General features: G+C 51.7%; 2 protein-coding genes across 12 annotated transcripts in view; both read right to left on the bottom strand.

The window, feature by feature from the left end:
- Positions 1-6,173, bottom strand: part of GARNL3 (GTPase activating Rap/RanGAP domain like 3) — a 159,070-nt gene extending 152,897 nt beyond the window's left edge. The window contains exon 1 of one of the 3 annotated variants that reach the window (XM_043469599.1): positions 5,994-6,173. In XM_043469599.1, coding sequence (XP_043325534.1) covers positions 5,994-6,085 — 92 coding nt within the window. In that variant the 5' untranslated portion in view covers positions 6,086-6,173. The remainder of the gene's footprint in view (positions 1-5,993) is intronic. The other 2 variants (XM_043469601.1, XM_043469600.1) reach the window with 2 other exon arrangements.
- A 1,947-nt stretch (positions 6,174-8,120) lies between these two features.
- RALGPS1 (Ral GEF with PH domain and SH3 binding motif 1) overlaps positions 8,121-20,267 on the bottom strand; it is a 296,430-nt gene continuing 284,283 nt past the window's right edge. For all 9 annotated transcript variants that reach the window (XM_043469590.1, XM_043469589.1, XM_043469588.1 and 6 more), the window contains 5 exons: positions 19,916-20,021; positions 18,031-18,123; positions 17,753-17,858; positions 17,072-17,163; positions 8,121-12,705 (listed from right to left, as the gene is read on the bottom strand). In XM_043469590.1, coding sequence (XP_043325525.1) covers positions 12,676-12,705; positions 17,072-17,163; positions 17,753-17,858; positions 18,031-18,123; positions 19,916-20,021 — 427 coding nt within the window. In that variant the 3' untranslated portion in view covers positions 8,121-12,675. The remainder of the gene's footprint in view (positions 12,706-17,071; positions 17,164-17,752; positions 17,859-18,030; positions 18,124-19,915; positions 20,022-20,267) is intronic.

The following is a 20,267-nucleotide window of genomic DNA, read 5'->3' as shown; positions in this document are numbered from 1 at the left end:
TGGAAGGAAAGTTATGACCAACCTAGATAGCATATTAAAAAGCAGAGACATTACTTTGCCAACAAAGGTCCGTCTAGTCAAGGCCATGGTTTTTCCAGTAGTCATGTATGGATGTGAGAGTTGGACTATAAAGAAAGCTGAGTGCCGAAGAATTGATGCTTTTGAACTGTGCTGTTGGAGAAGACTCTTGAGAGTTCCTTGGACTGCAAGGAGATCCAACCAGTCCATCCTAAAGGAGATCAGTCCTGAGTGTTCATTGAAATGACTGATGTTGAAGCTGAAACTTCAATACTTTGGCCACCTGATGCAAAGAACTGACTCACTGGAAAAGACTTTCTTGATGGTGGGAAAGATTAAAGGTGGGAGGAGAAGGGGATGACAGAGGATGAGATGGTTGAATGGCATCACTGACTCAATGGACATGAATTTGGGTAAACTCCGGGAGCTGGTGATGGACAAGGAGGTGTTGTAGTCCAGGGGTTGCAAAGAGTCGGACATGACTGAGTGACTGAACTGAACTGAACCTGGGCTTCCCTGATGGTCCAGGGGTTAAGTATCCACCTGCAGGTGACACTGGTTCAAGGTGAAGATTCCACATGCTACAGAGCAGCTAAGCCTGTGCATCACAGCTAGTGAGCCCATGCTCTAGAGCCTGTGCTTCACAAGAGAAGCCCCAGAATGACACGCTTGTGCAACTCGACTAGAGAGTACCCCCCACCCACCACAACTAGAGAAAGTCAGTGCCCAGCAACAAAGGTCCAGCACAGTCAATAAATAAATGATTTTTCTTTTAAAAAAGAAAAGAATCCTTCCTGGTGATTCTCATATATGTCTGGTTTGAGAACCGTGATATCAGACTTGAGAGCACTGATTCTCAAACAGTTTCCTAAGCCTCCATTCCCAGAGATTCTGACTGAGAAAATTCGGGGCTGAGCTTGGGAACTTGCATTTCTAACAAATTCCCAGATAATGTTGATGCTGCTGGTCCAGGGACCACACTTTTGAGAACCACTATTTGAGAGGGTGACCCAAGGGATGTCTGAAGTTCTGTTCAGTGTTGAGATTCTCTGATCTTGAGGATTGACGCTGCAAATCCAGTCCTACTGCACGACCCTGTTAACGCTTTGGTTCATGTGTGGTTTGGCTCCACGCAATGTTGCAACCAAAATGACACAGCTCAGCAACAGAGGAGTACTTTAAAATAACTCAGGTTCATCACTAAGTCACAAAAGATAACAGACGTATTTCTTAAAATATAACTTAGAGCAACAAAAACCATAGGGAAACCTATTAGCCACCCTCAGACAAAGTAGGTGTTTCTGTACCTCTGACTGGTCAACACTTCCTAAAGATTTTTATTCAGGCAGTCCTAACCAGTGTCAGACACGACTGAGCGACTGAACTGAACTGAACCAGTGTCCTGTGGACCTACTGTCCTTTGCCTCAGTCCCTCTCTTCCTAAATTTACTGCTTCAAAAACTGCAAAAGTGCTGGGCAGGACCTTGGTCTGAGGTCAGGGGAGGAGGAAAAACTGAACAGGCAAAGCAAGAATTTTAATGAGGCATGGGAAGGAAAAGGTTGAGAATTTTCACGTAGATGTTAATCATTTTTGTCCATAACAGTTATGATTTAGTCATGCTTTGTGCCAGACACTGTTTTTAGCACTTTGCATAAATCAGTTCACTTAAAGCTCACATCAATATTGTGAGAGTGATGTTAACTGTCATTACACAATTGAGTTAACCGAGGTTCAGAGGGGTTAAGCAACTTGTCCAAGGTCACACACAAAACAAGTGAGACGTTAGAAACCTGAACCTGGGTCTGTGTGGCTCCCAAGTCCTTGTCTTGAACACTGCCTGATAAGCCTTCCTACCAAATGAGGACAAACACATCTAGGGCAAGCGGCTTCGCAGCACCGGGTTTCCCAGCTAGTCTTCCTCACTGCCACCTGCTTGGAGCCCTCACGCCTGGGCCCCTCCTCACTCCTTTATATCCATTATGAGCTGTGTCTGCCCACCAGTTATTGACACTGATATGGAAGAGTCAGCAAAGACAGCTGCCATCTTGAAAGTAATGCCTTTTTTGCATGATGTCACCAAGATGAATGAGTAAATACGGTTAAACCAGATTCTGAAAGGCCCTAAACACGAGGCATCGGCATTTAAACTTGACACAACAGGAAATGAGAAGTAGTAGAGGACTTTGGAGTAGGGAAGGCTAACTTGCAACACACCCTGTTTGGTAAGATGTTTCACAGGTGATTCTTCTGTTGGCCCTGAAGTCCACGATGTCAGTCCAGTACAAGACTGCTCTTCACAGTCTCACTTAAAAGTGAGATGATTTGGATTATTGCATTAAAGAGGTAATTTTTGTTTGTTTGTTTTTAAAATTTTTAGTGTTGTGTTGGTACCTGCCGTCCAGCCATGCGAATCAGCCATAGTCATACAGTATACCCCTCCCTCCCTAGCCTCCCCCCGCCATCCCATCCCTCCAGGTCATCATTGCACAGCGCCAGGCTGGGCTCCCTGTGCTACACAGCAACTTCTCACCAGCTGTTCATCTTACACCTGAGAGTGTATTTATGTTGATGCTTTCTCCATTCGTCCTCCTCTCTCCCTCCCTCACTGTGTTCACAAGTCTGTTCTCTACATCTGCGTCCCCATTGGTGGTGGTTTAGTCACTAAGTCATGTCTGACTCTTGCGACCCCATAGACTGTAGCCTGCCAGGCTCCTCTGTCCACGGGGATTCTGCAGGCAAGAATACTGGAGTGGGTTGCCATTTCCCCATTCCTTCCCTGCAAATAGGTTTTATCAATACCATTTTTCTAGATTCCATATATATGCATTAATATACTATAGTTGTTTTTCTCATTAAAGAGGTAATTTTTTCTTAGAGCAATAAAAGCAGCTGGAGAAATTGTAGATGAACCTTTAACTGTTTTAATGCAGGGAAGCCTTTGGTAACTAAGAATAAACAGGATGAATAAGTTAATAGATTTGACTAAACTTAAAAAAATAATAGTCTGTCTAAAAACATTGTAAAGAAAGTTAGAAGGCAAATAATGAACGGTAAAAATACTTGCTACATATTTGACCAAAAAATTAATTCCCTTAATAAATAAAAAGTACTTCAATAGGAAAGGATAAATATTCCCAAGGAAAAATGGACAATGTGCATGATATGTGTTTCATTTGAAAAAAAAATACAGATTATGAGTTAATGTGAGAAAAAAGTTTCACCTCACTACTAAATGTGGGAATTCAAGTTAAAAGAAGATACCACTTTGGCAAATATTTATAAATAATGATGCCTTATAAATAACACCTAGCATTTGAAGATGAAAAAAAAACAGGCATGTTTATATGCTCTTGGGAGAACTGTAAACTGCCACAACTTTCCAGCATTTTGGCCTTATGTTTCAAAGCCTTTAAAATGTTCATTTTCTTGGGTCCAATAATCTCCATCACTGCTATGAATTTCTCTGAAGATGATAACCTCTTACAGACTCACACACAGACAAATGCATGTGAATTCAATGTGTCTTTAGTACAAGTGAAAAACTGATAATAAACTGCATGTACAATAATAAAGCATGGCTTAAATACATTGTCCTCCAACAAACAAATTATTTTTATAATCAGAAAAATGGTAATCATTATTTCTAAAGTTTATATGATAATATCATGGAGTGTTAAATAGAGGGAAAAACCTCTGGAGGCTGTGAAGTCATTTAGTCTTTCAGGTACAAGGTCATGAAGACAAAGGAGGGGTAAAGGTGAGACTCCAGAGGAAGAGAGAAATTTTCTAAACCAGTGCTGTCCAACATTGGAAACATTAGTCATAGGTGGCTATTTAAATGGACTCCCTGGTGGTTCAGATGGTAAAGAATCTGCCTGCAATGCGGGAGACCCAGGTTCAATCCCTGGGTCGGGAAGATCCCCTGGAGAAGGAAATGGCAGCCCACTCCTGTATTCTTGCCTGGGAAATCCCATGGGCAAAGGAGATTTAAAGTGAAATAAAATTTCAAATTCATTTCCTTAGTTGAATTAGCCATATTTCAAGTGCTCAATGGCCACAGGTGGCCAGTGGCCACGAAATCAGACTGCACAGGTTATAGAATGCCTCCATCATCACAGAAAGTTCTATCGGACAGAGCTGCTCCAAACATTCTACCGCAGGCCTGGATCCAGCTTTTGACTCATCTCTTCAGCCTCATTTCTTGGTACACTTCCCATCCTTCGTGCTCCAACAAGAGTGTAAGCATCAGAAGGGCAAAAACCATACCTGCCTGGCGCTCAGGGAGAGGTACTATCCTGGTAATTATCCACAGTGATGTGTGGAGCAGCAGATCAATGTGTAGACTGCTGAGACAGCACAGGGCTCAGCCTGGGGTTCAGGGAAGACTTCCCAGAGGAGGCGGGGAAGGCATTACCCAAAGACTAAAGAAAAGACTATTTATTCTAAGAGCATGGTATGAGTCAAGGCACAGATGAGAGACAGCACAGCATAAGGGAAGAATCACCAGCTGGTCAGGCATTTATTTATTCAACAGATAGTAATCGTCTGTGATGGGCTAGGCTTGAGCCAGGCTCTGACAACAAAGCAGTGAACAGCTACAGCCCCTGTTCTCAGGAGGTTGACACTCTTATCCGGTATTGTGGGAGCACCAAGCGTGAGGTGAGGTGCCCAAGAGCCTGGCATCTCATATTCAGGGTCCTGTTTGTTTCTTTATCCTAGCTTTTCTGCCACAGTGAGGGCCAGAGTCCCACTTCCTTTCTTTCTCCCTTGCCTCTGCCCCAGCCCTGATGGCGGCCCTGGGGCATGGAGAACTCCTAGGAGTGGGGACGGGGTAAGGGCATGGGAAGGGCAGTGGGCGGTGTGGTAAGGCCCTTCCAGGAGACAGCGAGGATGTGGATTCAAGAGGTGGAAGAGGGACTTCCCTGGTGGTCCAGTAGCTAAGACTCCATGCTGCCAATACAAGGGCACCGGGGGTTCGATCCCTGGTCCGGGGACTAGATTCCAACATGCTACAACTAAAGACAGAAGATCCTGCTTGTCGCAACTAACACCAGGTGCAGCCACGGGGGGAAATTTTTTTGTTTAAAAAGAGAGAGGTCGAAGAATAAAGACAGAAAAGTGTAGTTTGGGGTGGGGGGGGGGGAGGGCTGCTAGAGTATTCTAGAAGTGACCAGGGGCTGAAAAATGGGAGGGCCCACTTCGGCGACGTCGGAGCGGGAGAGAAGGCACCCCAAGGTAAGAAGATGCCCTCCGAGGCAGGAATCTAGCCGAGCAGACGGAGCGCCACCGAGGCCGGCGGGGGAGGGTGTGTCAGCGGGGCAAGGTTCCAGGGAGAAGGACCCGAACACCTCAGGCGAGTTCCCCAGGGACGCGGGCGAGAGGGGCGGGGCAGCCCTGGCAGAGGAAAGGCGTCGGCGGGTCAGGGGGTCGGCACGTCGGGGGGCCAACGGCCACGATGGGCGGGGCTGAGGCAGCAGGTGCGCTTACCTGCGGGGCCAGGCGGGGAGGCTGGAGCTGGCCCGGGTCCTGGGGCGGCGCAGAGGGACTCCCGCGGGGGAGGGAGACCTTCCTCCCTTAGACGTTAGGGGGGCTGTTTCCCGACCTCGTCCTTGAGCATTTACTAGAGGCGGACAGGGCAATTCTCCACAGCCCGAAATCTGCCTAGAGCCAACGGCTTTGCTCGGGGCCGGCCAAGGGACCGACGCTTTTGGGGGCGTCTCGTCGGGTTGGGATTCTCGTCAGGCTCTTCTCTGAGGCGACTCCCTCCTGCACCTGCCACTCGGGCGGCCCAGCCGCCCCCCCTCGATTCCCGGCCGCGGGGCTCAGGCTCCTTGCCGGATTCCCCTCAACCCCAGCCGAGACCCCTCCTCGCGCCGCGGCCTCGCGGCCCTCGGTCCCCTCAGACCGCCACCCCCCACGTGGCTGGCTCCCCACTTCCGCCCCTCCCGGCCGCACCCCTCCCGGACCGCTGTACCTGGGGCTCTCGAAGCTGCACCCCCTGCGCCGCAGCGCCGCCCTCTTCTGCCGCAGGAGCGCAGCGGCCGCCCCGCCGGGCTCCGGCTCCATCGCCCCGGGCGGGGGCCGCGGGCTCGGGCGCACTCGGGTGGGCTCGGGCCTCGGCGGGGCTCGGCGGGCCGCTCGGCTAGCGCGCCGCAGCCCACGCCCCGCCCCGCGCGCCTCTGCCCGGCCTAGGCCCCGCCCTGGCTCCGCCCCAAACTTCAGTCCAGCCCGCTCCGCGCCGCTCGATGGGGGTGTCTAGGCCCCGCCCCGGCCCCGCCCCGAGACTGAGTCCCGCCCATTCCCTGCCCCTCAGCCGGCTTCAGACCCCGCCCAACCCCGCCCCGAGCTGCAGCCCCAGTCCACTCAGCGCCTGTCTGCAGGGTCCAGGCCCACCCCAGCTCCGCCCCGCGCTCCAGCCACGCTCCTCCCACACAGAATCCCGCGGGGTTCCCGAGTCAGGCTGTCAGCACCTCCTCTAGGCGCACAAGCCCAAGATGCCACCCCGTCCCCAGCTCCGTACGGTCCTTGGCCCCACTGCTCCCGCTCGGTGGCCCTCAGCACAGACCCAGGCCCCACACACCTACCTTCCCACTACTGAGCTCTTGGTCGAGGCCTGTGCCCTCACCCCCAAGGATCGGCTCCTTAGAGTCTTCCCTCCACCTCTGAGTACCTCTCGGCTCTTTCTAATATATCGCCGTACCCACTGGGGGCCGCTTTTCCCCGTGTCCCACACATAGGCAAGGCCTTGTCTTTTCTCTTCCAGCACCCCCCGCCCCCACCTCCAAACCCACCTCCCCAGCCCCGGACTGAGATCTCCCAAATCAAGCTCTGGGCCCGTCTCAACCCAGCCCTAAGGCCCCGCCCACAGCCCCGCCTCTGCAAATGGCCCCGCCCACTCCCCCTCACCTCCGCGGGTACCCAGGTCCTGGCAGGCTGGCTACATTTATGGGTACCGAATCGAAGCTAAATAGGAATTCTACCTTACTGTCTGCGTTAGCTCGCGGATCTCGCCATCCATCAAAAAAAAAAAAGAGTACTACTGTCTCCAGGTGGCGTTTCTGATGCCTGCCTGCCTGCCTGCCTGTCGCAATGAGGCCGAGGGACTGGAGTTGTGCAGGCTACCAGTTGTGGGCTCAAGTCTTGACTTAGTTTCCTGCACTGTCAGATGCATCCATCTCAGAGCCCTCAAACAATATCCTGCATCTGAGGGCAGCGACCCTATCCGGGTAAAGCTCAGGGTGATTGTACCACCTAAGTCTTGAGGAGAAGGTGAGCTAGGGGCCCTCAGTCAGGGGGGGCTTGTCATAGTGAGGCAGGTGTGGTCATGCTGGCCAGGAACTGGTGGAGCAGACGCTGAGGAGTGTATGTGGGGGAAGCCTGAGCTTGGAAGACACTAGCCGAGAAACTGTGTCAGGTGGGGCCAGGGGTCCCCATGATCAGCTTGGATGATGTTACCCCCTGGTGCACACTCCCTCAACAACTTGAAGGTGCTTTCCCAGGTCTGGACTCCTTCACTGCTGCATATTCCAGCAGAGAAGTCAGTCTGGAGACTGCAGGGGAGAGGACAAAATGTAGGGGACTTCCCATTTCTTTTTCCTGCCCCTTGAGACTCCCCTCAATTTCCATGAGACAATCCTTGTAAGACAGTCCCCCACCACCACTTTCCTTTTAAACAAGTGAGAGTGAGTTTCTGGGTTTTGTGAGGCATCATGAACTTCCCCCAACATAACTTTTCAGACTTGGATCCCATTACACCCCCAAATCCTTGCCTCAGTGAGACGAGGTTGCCTGCCTCCCCAACATCATCCTGCTCCTTCTCCTCTTACATCTTTCCACCTCTTCTGCCCACCATGTCTTCAGCCATCTCTGAAATGAATCTGCAAATGGCGCTGCCCTCTCTCTAAGACTTCCCCCAATTCTCTGTGTCCCACCCCCGAGTGCCCACAGCACTGACTCTGCCCCTCCCCAAGGGCACTGCTCCTGCATGTCATTCATGTTCTAGTAACCTCTTAGTTGAGTCTCCACACCTCCTTCATGTCTGTGTCTGGCACAGCAACTGTTGGCTAAAGGAATGCACGTGACTTTAAAAAACTGAGCAATATTCATTGGAAAAAACATTTAATTTCAAAGTAAACAAAAATGTTTATACACTAAAGTATTTAATTAGTGAAACAATTATTATCCGCGTAACAAGCTGAAAAATACAGCAACTTGATACAAGACTGAGGTAACAAAATACTTCACCAAAAATCTAAAGAATCCCACAGAGGGCTGATGTTCAGTGGTTACTGCGGATGAGACAATTCACAAGAATTAGGGAAAGTCCTTACACAACTGCATGCAGGGGGTTCTGCTGGAAAAAAAAGACAGCCCGGGAGAGTGCAACAGATCGAACAAGAAACAAACTGAAATGTAAAAAGTGATTTTCAACTTACTTGGAGGAATACATAAGAAATTGAAAACTACTCTCTATGCAACATTTTGAATGCTAAGTGAAAAACCATGCATTTTGGCACAAAATTTATTGAAGATTTTACCACACTAAATTAATCACTATTGTTACTGAATGGTCACAGTCGTTCAGAAACGGATAAAGAGATGAGTGATTACAGAACTCACAGATGCTCCATCGTTGCTGCTGCGAGCAGGGGGTTGGGGGCTGCCCGTGGCGCACACACATTTGTGCAGCACCAGTGGTGAGGTGGTCCGTGGGACGAGTTCTCGACACCCAAGGGAAAGCAGCTCTCGCTCAAGTTGTACTTGTATTTAACACTGAAATTAAAAACAAAGAACTTCTGAAGTAAATACTCTTAAGCGTTCTGATGTGACTCTCTCGTTCCACCTCGGAATCCTGTGTCCAGCCATAGCTCTGTGTCTGGCTGTCCTGTGCCAACCGGCCACTCGGACAGTAACTGGACTCACAAATTGAAGACTATTCAGTCTGTTGAGCCTTTCGAAGACTTTCTGGAGGAATCCACACAGGGTTTCTACCCAGTGCTGGGTGGGGGTTGTGGGGGGTGGGGAGCCACGGTCTTGCTGGGAGAGAGGAAATGGCGTGGTGAGGATGATTTGTTCGTTGAGAGGTCAGCTCCATGAGGGCAGGGCTTAGGTTTATCTTGTTCTCGGCCACTTCAATCCCGAGGAAGAGGCTGACACACAGGAAGCACTCACTAGAGATGATAATCGATGGACGAATGGGTGGCTTTACACAGAGGGTCTGTTATTTCAAAAGGACTCTTGTAGTTTTTTTGTTTTTCTTTTCTTTTTAAAACATGAAATCACCCAACATTTCAGAATGATGTGTGATTAAAATGATTTACCAAGTCACAATAGGTAAGTCAGGTTGTGTTTTCAGCACTGTTCACCTGGTTCTCAGCATCAGTAATGTGGGTCCAGAACTCTAGACTCTCTACCTGTGGATTGAAAGCAGACCTTGCTTGTAAGGGCTTCCTGTTTTGTGGACCATTCTTCCATCTGTCAAATGGCATCCTAAAAGACACACTTCTTGGGCTTGGAAGGTGGGAGGAAGATGATGAAAGAAATACTGGCCACATTGGTAAGAAAAAAAAAAACACTTTGTAAATTCAGTTGGCAAGAGAGAGTGGGTTCTTTCATAAGCAGAACCCCTTCATTGTCTTCTCTTCAGGGTCCACAGGGGACAGGGTGATGAACTGGCTTCTCCAGGGAGGGGAGGCAGGCCACACTGTCCCAATGGGCACACTCAGATCAATATTTCTACAGCTTTCCACCAAATCCGTCCTCCAGAAACTTTCAGTTGTCAGAGTGCACTTGGTTGACCTTGAGTTACAGAACGCGTTTGACAGAGAGAAGTGAAAATTCCTCTTGGGGATAGGTGAGTGAGCTGTTGGCATGGCATCATGAGGATACTGGCTATCTACTCCACAGGTCGTAGACAGCACTCTAGAACTTTCATTCAGGGATTTGTTTGCTTAAAAAAAAAAAAAGATACAGCATACACATACCAGAGACATCACTTTCAGTGTTTTCACAGACATTTGTGTACAATGGTGAGTCAGAGAGCAAGACCCAGGAATGCTTTCTTCCAGGGTGAGAATCCACCTGGGGACTTTCCCTTTTGGGGTTTGTGCCTAGCCCTCCCTCTGCCCCTGGCTTGCCATGACTGGCGGCATGAAGGACAAACCAATGTTAGGAAGACAGCAAGCGTGGCCCTGAGCCCCTGCTGGGAGAGCCAGGAGCCTTATAGCTTTATCCTCAGGACCCTTCTGGTAAGTTCAAGGTTCTTACCAGTTCTATGGAGAGTCAAAGCTAAGAATGTTTCCAGGAGGGGACATGGGGTCAATTTCAACTAGTGAGAAGACTAAACACTTTGACAAGAACTGCGATTGTGCTATTTCAAAATTGGGCTCAGAAGAAAACATTTGTGAAAGATAAAGAAAATCTGTAAAGGGCTGCGAGTGATCTTATTTAGTGGAGCCTGAAATTTTGAGGTTTTTGGATTGGCTTCTATAATATCTCATGGTGGAAAAACCAGGACAGTTTGAAGAGTAGAGAAACTCAAGGAAAGTAGTTTTGCAATTGCATTCAAACTTTAGTCTTAAAAAAAATTAGCAGGTAGAATCAGAGATAATATCGGTTAAAGCATTGACACTGCATGGTTCTGGTGAGAGGTGTTGGGGTGTCTGGTATGTTCATTCAGACTCCAGATGCTAGTTTGAGCAGTTGTTGGTATGAATTAGGTGCATGCATCTGACCCCAGCTGCAAGAGGGTATGTGAAGCACCAGTGATGGACAAAGTTTGATGGCCTCAACTTCCCCATTGGGCATTTCTCCCACCACCAAAGTATTCTAGACTTGTTCCAAAGGAAGTTAGTTACTGAGCACAGTAAGGTGCCATCACAAAGTAAGACCCCAATGACAATCACTTTCCTCACTAATTCATCTGAATTTTAGGAAAAGTGGTCACCTTTTGATCAAAATACAGGGGTGGGTTCTTTGGCAGTTCTTAAATCGACCTCTTACCATTTAGTGGTTAAGGTGTTGTTTTGAAGCATCTTGCACAGAAACTCTTTTAAGAGTAGTTTGCTGTCTGATCAGTGTGAGCTCTGAAACCATGAGAGTGACAAGGACCCAAAAATCCAGTCTCTTTCAAAAAATCATTCAGGTTTCCTTCTCAGAATCAGGACACCCAGATTAAAAAAAAGGGGAGGAAGAGGGGAGGGGAGAAGGCAGGAAGGGGCTGGGGGGAGAAGCTATAGTGATAAAGCTACCATAAATAAAGCTAATTTTTATTCACGACTTTAAATAAAAATGTATTTGTGCAAAGTAAGTCACTTAAAAACATGACAAGGAGTGACAGGTGAAGGACATTGTTCACCTGAAGAGCTCTCAGCTGAAACCAGAGCTCTGACTGTCCGCTCCCCGGGGCTTTGCTCTCTCGTCACCATGGTCATCAACTATTGTGCCCTTGGACTTGGATGATGGAGAATTTGCTGGTGACTGTGTTTGGGGGCAAGAATGGGGGAGCTTAAGGCCTCAGTGTCACTCAGGCTCCCCAGTGTAATCAGGAATCCCAGAGGCCCCGCCCTGGCAGTGGAGGCAAAGAGATGAGGTGGGGGGAGCGAAAGCCTGGCCCTTTGGGGAGCGGTTGGTGCAGAGTAGCTTCCATGCAGCGGGTCAGGTCACCGCGCACAGTTGGCCTCGAGAAGCTGGCAGAAAGTGGCCCCCATGCTGGCACAGGACAGGGTGGGGGGAGGGGGAGGAGAGGGGGGGGGGCGCCTTCAGACCCTGCGGGAGGGGGCTGGGAGGAAGCAAGCAGGCCGGCAGCCGGCCCAGCCCATGGTTCCGAAGCCGGGTCCTATCTGAGAAGAGCCGACTGCAACAAGACCTGGGAGGGCCCGGGGGCCCAGGGAGCAGGCCGTCCGGATGAATAGCACCCATAGGAACAGAAAACAAGACACAATTTAAGGCATTGTTTGTTTACAGTAAAAGAATGCGAGGGACCCTTAACACAGGAGGAATCTGGGCTCTCTGACCTTCCTCGGTGGATGAGTCTATCGCTTAAGGTGAAAGCAGGGCCTCAAAGAGAATGAAGTGTGTGATGTCACGAGTCTTGTGCCAAAATGCATGTTTCTCGGAGAGTCCACGCTCGCTCGCTTGCACGCACACAGACACAGCACGCACACGCAGAGGACGCTTCGGGTGTACAAAATCTGAGGCAGCCCTGTGGGCGAGCGACCCCACGCGCTGGGGTGAAAAGAGCCAGTCCCCAGCCCGTCTCGTCCCTCTGGCCCTCACACGGGGGTCGCCATCCACTCTTTGTGCAGGAGAAAGCCCTGGGGACCCAACGTGGGCCGGGTGCTCTCTGGTCGCAGCAGCAGCTGGTGGACAGACGCGGGCCCAGGCTGGGCGGGCAGGCAGGCAGGGTGTACAGTCTGGGGACCAACCGAGGCCCCCCGAGGTGGTGCTGCAGAATGGGGGGCATGAGGATGGCTGGGGATCAGTGGGTGGACCCCACATTGGCGGAGCCCTCCAGACTGTGAGGCCATGTCCCCTCAAGTCCAGGTCTGAGTCTCCCAGCACCCCGCCAGCGGCCTGTGCCCCCGATGTGCGCTTGGCCACCAGTCCCAGGCTGGGCTCCCAGAGGCCTCCGAAGTCACGCCAAGTCTTGCAGAGACTTATTCAAATGACATAAGGTTTGCAGGTACCTAGAAGAGAAAGCTCAGTCTCTTGTCAAAGTTCCGACCTTTTAGAAGGGGCTGGGGCTGGGGGAGTGGAGGGGTGGTCCCTAAGGGAAGGGTTCAGGCCTCTCCCAGTCAGTCTGTGAATGAGTGGGCGGGGCTGGGGCGAGGAAATGGCAATAGTAACAGCCGCCACGTGTTAAGGGGCCACCACGTGCCAGGCAGGGCTCTTAGGACCCCATTGGTATTGTGTCCTGAGCCTTCACAACAACCCTAGGAGGCAGGTAATGGAATTGTTCCCATTATAAAGATGACGAAACTGAGGCTTAGGGAGGTGAAGGACACAGCGGGTGAGTGACAGGGCACCCACGCTCTCAACCACTATCCTTGGGCCAAAGCACAAGTGCATTTGCAGGAAGAGATGACCAAGCCTGTAAGGTAAGCCCATGCCTCTGGATAGGAGAGGGGTGGTTAGTGGATGGCAGGAGTTGGCAAGTAGAAGTATAACAAGAAGGAGGAAGTTTGGGGATGTCAGGAACCCCGAGACCTTCCTATGCTGTGTCCCCAGGACCAGATCCCAGCTCCCTTTACTGTCGGACCCCCAGCCCCAAGATCAGGATGCTTCTCCTTCCCTTCAAAGCTGCTGACCTGCCCCCAGACCCAGGCCTCCTCCCTAGCATGGCCGTGGGGTTCCAGGAAATTTGATGAGAAGCAGTTTCATCAAAAACAAATCCATCTTGGTGTCAATTTGGTCAAAATGATGAACTGGAAAAAAATGCATCTCCTTGCACCAGGAGACAGTTATAAGAATGGTCATGGCAGCACTGTTCAAAATAGCAAGAAGCAGGAAATCATTCTTGGGATCACAGACAGGAGAAGTGATAAAAAATTACAAACAAATGAATCACAGCTACACACACTGACACAGAGGTATCCTAGGAATATACTGTAGGAGAAAAAGCAGGTCACAGAAGGAGCTGTGCAGTAATGGTTCTGTGTTTTTAAAGAAGTTTTTTTAAAAAAAATGTACCCCAGGGACTTCCCTGGTGGTCCAGTGGTTAAGAATCCGCCTTGCAATGCAGGGGACATGGGCTCCATCCCTAGTCGGGGAACTAAGATCTCACAGGCTGCAGGGCAGCGAAGCCTGTGCGCCGCACTGCTGAGCCCACACACCACAACTAGAGTCTGTGCGGCAACGGAAGAGCCCGCGCTGCGTCCGGGATCTGACACAACCGGATGAATGAATGAATGAACACATAACGAAATAAACAGTGAACATGAACAAAAACTAAAAGTGTACCCCAGATAACACATTAAGAAATCAAATATGTGTGGTAATGCTTTAAAGGAACAGTAAACAAATCAGGAATGTGGTTATGGGGTGCAAGTGGGTGGGAGAGAGACAGAATTAGGAAGACAACCCTGGGAGGGAGGTGTTCTGAGGCCTGCGGAAGTCTTGCCATTAGGCTGGGTCGGGGGCACGTGGTTATTTGCTTTATTGCTGTGGTTTACACCTTATGTACGTGCTATCAGTAAGCTTAAGCGTACTCGCTATTGGGCTCCCCCAGCGGCTCGGCGATAAAGAATCCACCTACAATGCAGGAGATGCGGATGAGGGTTCTATCCCTGGGTTGGGAAGATCCCTTGGAGGAGGGCATGGCAACCCATTCCAATATTCTTGCCTGGAGAATCCCATGAACAGAGGAGCCTGGCGGGCAGTCTATAGGGCCACAAAGAGTTGGACACGACTGAAGTGGCTTAGCACACACATGCACGCATGTATTCCCTATTAGCACAGACGATTTTAAGAAATGAAATTCCACAAAAAAATCATCTCAGGCACCGAGAGTTTCTATGGGAGGAGAGGCATTTCTGTAACACCCTTCTATGCAGCCCCTTTGTATGCCATCGCAGGCAGGCACTGTGGCTTGTTTCAGTAATCCCCTGCTGTGGAATATTTAGTTGTTACCATTTTTTATTATTATATACAGCAGACAGCAGGAATATTTGGTTGAAAGTAAATTAGAGGTAAAAAGTATTACAAAAATAGAAGACCTTCTTCCTTAGGTCTAAAAACTGGGCAAAAATACTTCAATGTTGCAAAACCTTGCTGCGGGAAGACCGCATTTGCCAGACATGGTATGCAATCCATTTGTCCTTCACACCAAACACCTCCCCTGCTAAGGGGGTTTGACCCAGGTCCCTGCTACCCGCTGCAGGGCTGCTGCCTCCCTCAGACCATGCCCCCAGCCCCCCAGATCAGGACACAGGCTCTTGTTCAGGGCAACTGTCCCTCTCCTGACTGCCCAACCCCCCAGAGCCATGACTGTCTTCGTGGGGCAGACACCGAGGAAGCGCCAGTCTCTCTCTCCGCCCCACCGTCTGTGTGGCCCACTTCAGGGCTTCAGTTCTTGTCACTCCTCGGGGCCACCTGAGTACAGGTGAGCTCCAGGCGCCATGCCCTCAGAGCCAAGGAGGGGCCCCAGGCAAGCACCGCGTGACCAGGGCAGAGGAGGGCAGGAGGCTCTTCCTCTCCTAAGGTGACCTGAGGCGGCACCTTGTTCATCACCTTGAGGTGAGTGTCAACCCAGGACCCTGGTCTCATCACGGGGATGGGCAGTTATATTTGCTTAACATGAAAAACATGCTCTAGAAACCTCAGAACTGTAGTCTCCTGTATGCTATTTCAGAAATGTTACGTGCACCACCATGCATGTGATAAATATGCAGTGTTTTAATACAAATGAGATCGTCCTGACATGTGTTTTTACACTTAAGCTTTCTCACTTGTGACTTGCAGCACCTTTTAGGTGATCACACACACATCAGGGGCTGCACAGTAGGGACATACTGAGGGTCAGCAAGGTTTCCAGTGGCTTTTCTTTCTTTCTATTAAGGACAATGCTGCAGTGAACACTCTCACCATGAGCCCGCGTGTGTATGTGTCAGCATGTGCCCAGGGACAAATTCCTAGCAAGTGAGTGGAGGGACTCAAGTGCAATTTATCTTGAGTTTCCCTGTGGGGCCTCAAATTTATCCCTGTATCAGTCTTGCCCTCCTGTTCTAGTTTGTCAAGGACTTTCTGCTAATTCTGCCGTCGAGCTTCTTGTCATGTCTAATTTGATCAGCTTGTCATACACATCCTCATTTATGTTACAGATGAAAACCCTGAATGGGTGCACACTGAGCACAGAATCACAGGACATGCCACTAGAGACCTCCCTCTGCTTCGTGAGAATCACCCTGGGGGCCGAGAAGCCTGTGACTGGGCTGTGACCAGCACCACGGAAGCCCCGGCCCTCCCAGCCCCACACGTCTGGCCTGGCCTCCGCACCAACTTCCTCCTCCTCAAAGCTGCCTCCATCTAGTCCAGCCCTGATGTTCGCTCTCTAGACAGAGGAGAGGGACCCGGCTCCCCCGCCGCCACCCTCTTCCAGCTCATCCTAGGGAACAGGTCAGGGAAGTTCACGGCTGGCTGGGAGCATTGGTTCTGGTGCCAGCGGCCCACATGCTGCCTGGGCTGGTGTGAGTGCTGGGCGGCCACCTCTCTCACAAGCCTGGACAGTGGAGTCTCTGCTTCCAGGCCTCTGGCTCAATGGCAGGAGGCTCAGCAAGTCAGGGGCCCTGGGGATGCCTGCGGTGGGACAGCTCAGGGGTGGCAGGTCTAGACTCTGGTGTCAGGCAGGAGGGGGTGAGACCTCACTCACCAGGGGGCCTTAAACCAGGGTCCACCACTTTGCGAGCCTCAGTGACCTCAGCATAAAACGGGGACAATTCAGGAACCTACCCCACAGGGATGCTGGGAGGATTCGGCCAATTCCTGCATGTAAAGCATCTCGCCTCAAGCCTGGTCCTGGGACGGGTGTTGTGGGGGTGGGAGTGAGCCTCAAGCCAGGGCCTGGCAAACCAGTGGTCCCATTGGTTCAAACATGCCAAGGAGTGGGGAGCCCCACTCACCAACAGCCATGGTTGGCTCTCAACAAGTTAGCTATTATCCTTATTCCTAAGGGTTGTGGGGGGCAGGGAGGTACTTTGGTCAGGTTAGAGGATGCCCAAAAATCAACTTTCAGGGGGATGATCTCAATAGATGCTGTAGCCTGACCCATGGGGCAGTACCTCACCTGCCACCTGTCTCTGATGGGATGTTTTTGTGGTTTTTCCTTTAGTAGGAAAGACACAAGAGACAGGTTCAAAGTTCTAGTCTGAAGCTGGGCTTAGTTCTAAGCCAGGTGGGGGGTGCCCTGTCTTGTGGGGAAAAGCTGATCAAAAGAGAGTCCCTGGGAGCCTAGCTGATAGTCTCTGGGGGAAGGAGGAAGGTGTGTTTTCTGTGGACTCTTGGCCCGAGGGTGAGAGAGGATATTTCAGGTGACAATCAGGACTTTGGTGACTTTACCTGAGGCCTGTTGCTTTTACATGCATCATCCAAATGCTTGTGCCACAGGATTGCATGGAACCGGGAGCCAGTCTGGAACTTGTAAACATTGCCTGGTGGTAGAAAGGCCACTGGTTAAGAGGAAGGTCACATGGGAGGATCTGCCTGTGGTGTGAAGATAAGCGTGAACCTGGGTGACTACCCTGGGGAAGGTCAGGAGCAGCCCAAGATGAGCTCAGGGCATGTGGAGTAGGAGGCTCCTGTGCCCCCGCCGCCCCCATCTCTCTGGACCAGGGCTCTTGACCATCTTTCCCGCCATGGGGTCTTGGGCTCTGGGGAAGCCTGTGGATCCTTCTCAGAATAAGGTTTCAAATGCATAAAATAAAACAGACTACTCCAGCTTCGAAGTCACTGCCTCATCCAGCAGTGACCCCGAGGCCACAGCTCCAGGTAGACGGGCCCCAGCAGTCACAGGTGAAAAGGATTCCGACAGCCACGTGCCTTGCGCACTGCTCAGTGGACACATCCACCACGGTCTAAGCAGCTTTTAGGGAAGAATGAAGGGACCCTGTGAACATCAGAACCTGACGTGAAGGGAAAGCAGCAGCCTCAGAAGTCCCTACTGTTTCAAAACGCGCATTTAGCCACAGAAGGAACAGGGCAGAGAGAGGCTACAGGCACCAGCTCTGGCCTGCCACCTACCTTTGTCGGGATTATTCAGCTGGAAGATGTCCGGGTGCTCAGGATCGTCAGGCAGCTGCACCATCCAGCCCACGACAGAGACCTTCTTGCCAGGTGTGGATTTATACTACAGGGGAACAACAGCAAAGTCAGGAGGCCCTCCGCTCGCCTAGGAAGGCCCACCTGGGCCAGGCAAGCTTCCCTCCCATCCCCACCACCTTTCCCCGCCTTCCCCCCACACCCCCAGCAGTTCACACGACAGGAAGGCCCAGCGCAGAGAGTTCTTTCATGGAACATACGTGCTTTCTGTCTGTGCCCCTCAACGACTTGGCTCCGTAGTACAGGAGGGTGGATCCTGAGAGTATGACCCAGTACCTGGTCCATGAAGACAGCTAGGGAGGAAGGGGAGGCAGAGTGACAGTGTTGCAAGTGGCAGGGGTGGCGTCCCCAGGCTGCCTGATTAGAGACCCCGGCACAGGGATGGAAGGGCGGCCCCTCCTTGAGCGGGGCCAGCATAGGTCTCCTCTCTGCCCGCCCTCCACCCCTCGGTGCCACTCCTCCGGGGCCCCAGGCAGCCAGCGGGACTCCTCAGCAGATCATCAGCCCCAGACCTCCCTCCCCTTCCTGGCTCCTTTCCTCCCAGAGCCTTTCCTTTTCCCACCATGTTTAGTGCCAAGGCACAACTTCTATGAGTTCGGGTGACCCAAATCCAAGAACGTCCTGGGGAAAAATGGACAAGTAGAAACCACAGCTTGGAAGAATTGGAACATCTGTGATGGGCACTCTTGGCTGAGAGTGAATGGCAGCACCTCGAAAGCATTTATGGCTAGAAGGGGTGATGCCCAGCAGGGCCAAACTGGTGGTGTAGCTTTTGTTTCTCTAGGCATAAGGCCTGGAATCCCTGGTTTGGGGCTCCACTCATTGGTTTGGAAAAGCCAGTTCTGCAAAAGCGAAGCAAATATCCCATCACGGAAGGACAGGGGTTCAGCAGACTGCCCAGCATCACAGCCTGGGGGGCTCCTCTTCACGCTGGTAGGGGCGGGGGTGCTGCGTCGTCTCAGATGATGAAAGCAGTGGCTTTCAGACCTTTTTGATGACACCCCCACCAGGTGGTCATGGTACTGTGTGTTGAACCAACAGAAGCTTCATGAAACCATACTCATCTGTATCATGTGTAAGAAACTCCAACATCTTCCAGTCTATTCTATTCAAAACTATGGGTCATGACCCCCTGGACTGACTTCATCGCTTTACCAGTGGGCCAACCAGCGTTTGGGACAACAGTGCTTTTAGGATACTGTCTCGCTCTGGTTTCTGGAAGACTGGGGCCTGGCTGTAGGTACAGAAGGGTGGCAAGCAGGGCTGTAGAGCAGACCAGATACAGGGCCTCATGTCACAGGATGCTGCGTGACACTGAGTCCAAGGGACAGAGTGTGGCCCAGGGCTGGGGTGAAGATGCTTCTCCTCACCCAAGAACCTCCTGGCACCTGGAGATGGGGAGCTTTTAGACCGGCCCCCGGACTAGGGGCCTGGCATCTTCATGCTGGGCATCGGTGGGAGGGAGCGTCTCCAAGTGGCCTCGTGGGCAGTGGACGGGGGCAAGCAGCAGCCGGAGCAGGAGAGGGAGGCCAGAGCGGACACCGGCAGATGCTGCCTGGAGACGCAGCTCACAGGCAGGTTTGCGGGCAGCTAGTCATGGCTGTCCCAGAGAATGAACAAAGAGGCCTTTGCAAGGGGCTGAGGGGTCATGGAGCCAGGGACCTCTGGGTTCGGCACGGGGTGACCTGGTGGCTAGTGCTGGAGCCTGAGAGGTCTCTCGATCCCTGATCCCTGTCCTTTCCACCACACGTTTCATGATGCTCCTGAGCGGGGAGGGGATCTGCATTGGCAATACTTCCCAGGACGTGCTGACCATCTCAGGCACAGAATCCACCCTGACTCCCAGGGCCTCCAGGCTTCCACCTGCCCTCAAGATAATCACACAGCGACGTCCACCGCCTGCTCACTCTGTGCAGGGCCACACACATGACCTTCCCGCCCAGTCCTCCAGGAAGTAGTGACTATTTTATCCCAATTTACAGATGTGGAAACTGAGGCCCTGCCCACTCGGTGTCGTGGTCAGGGCTGGGACCTTGGTTGGCCGGTCTCTGGAACCCACACCCTCCCTGCTGCCTCTGCACTCACCGCAGGCTTCCGTCCCTCCTTCAGCAGAGTTTTCCTTCTCAGAGGCCCCTCCATGGTGGGGGCCGCCGCAGAGCTCCCCAGTGTACAGATGCATGGGCCAGTGGGGCTGGGCAGGGGGAGAACATGGGTCAGACATCACCCAGAGGAGCTGGGGACAGGCACCCTCTCACCCATGGGGCCCACGGGCCCCCGACTGCCAGGTCCAGGTCCAGGTCCACAGACCGAGAACTCAACAGGGCTGAGCCGGGCCCAGGAGGGAGGGCTCTGAGGCCACAGAAAGCCTCAAGGGAGACGGCTCTGGGCTCGCCCACAGCTCGGAACGTGCCTTTTCCTTGTCTTTCTGAGCGCTGAG

Source organism: Cervus canadensis, chromosome 5 (assembly GCF_019320065.1).
Source record: "Cervus canadensis isolate Bull #8, Minnesota chromosome 5, ASM1932006v1, whole genome shotgun sequence".
NCBI lineage: Eukaryota > Metazoa > Chordata > Mammalia > Artiodactyla > Cervidae > Cervus > Cervus canadensis.
Note: the sequence above shows the minus strand (reverse complement) of the source record. Positions and strands in the feature narration are given on the sequence as shown.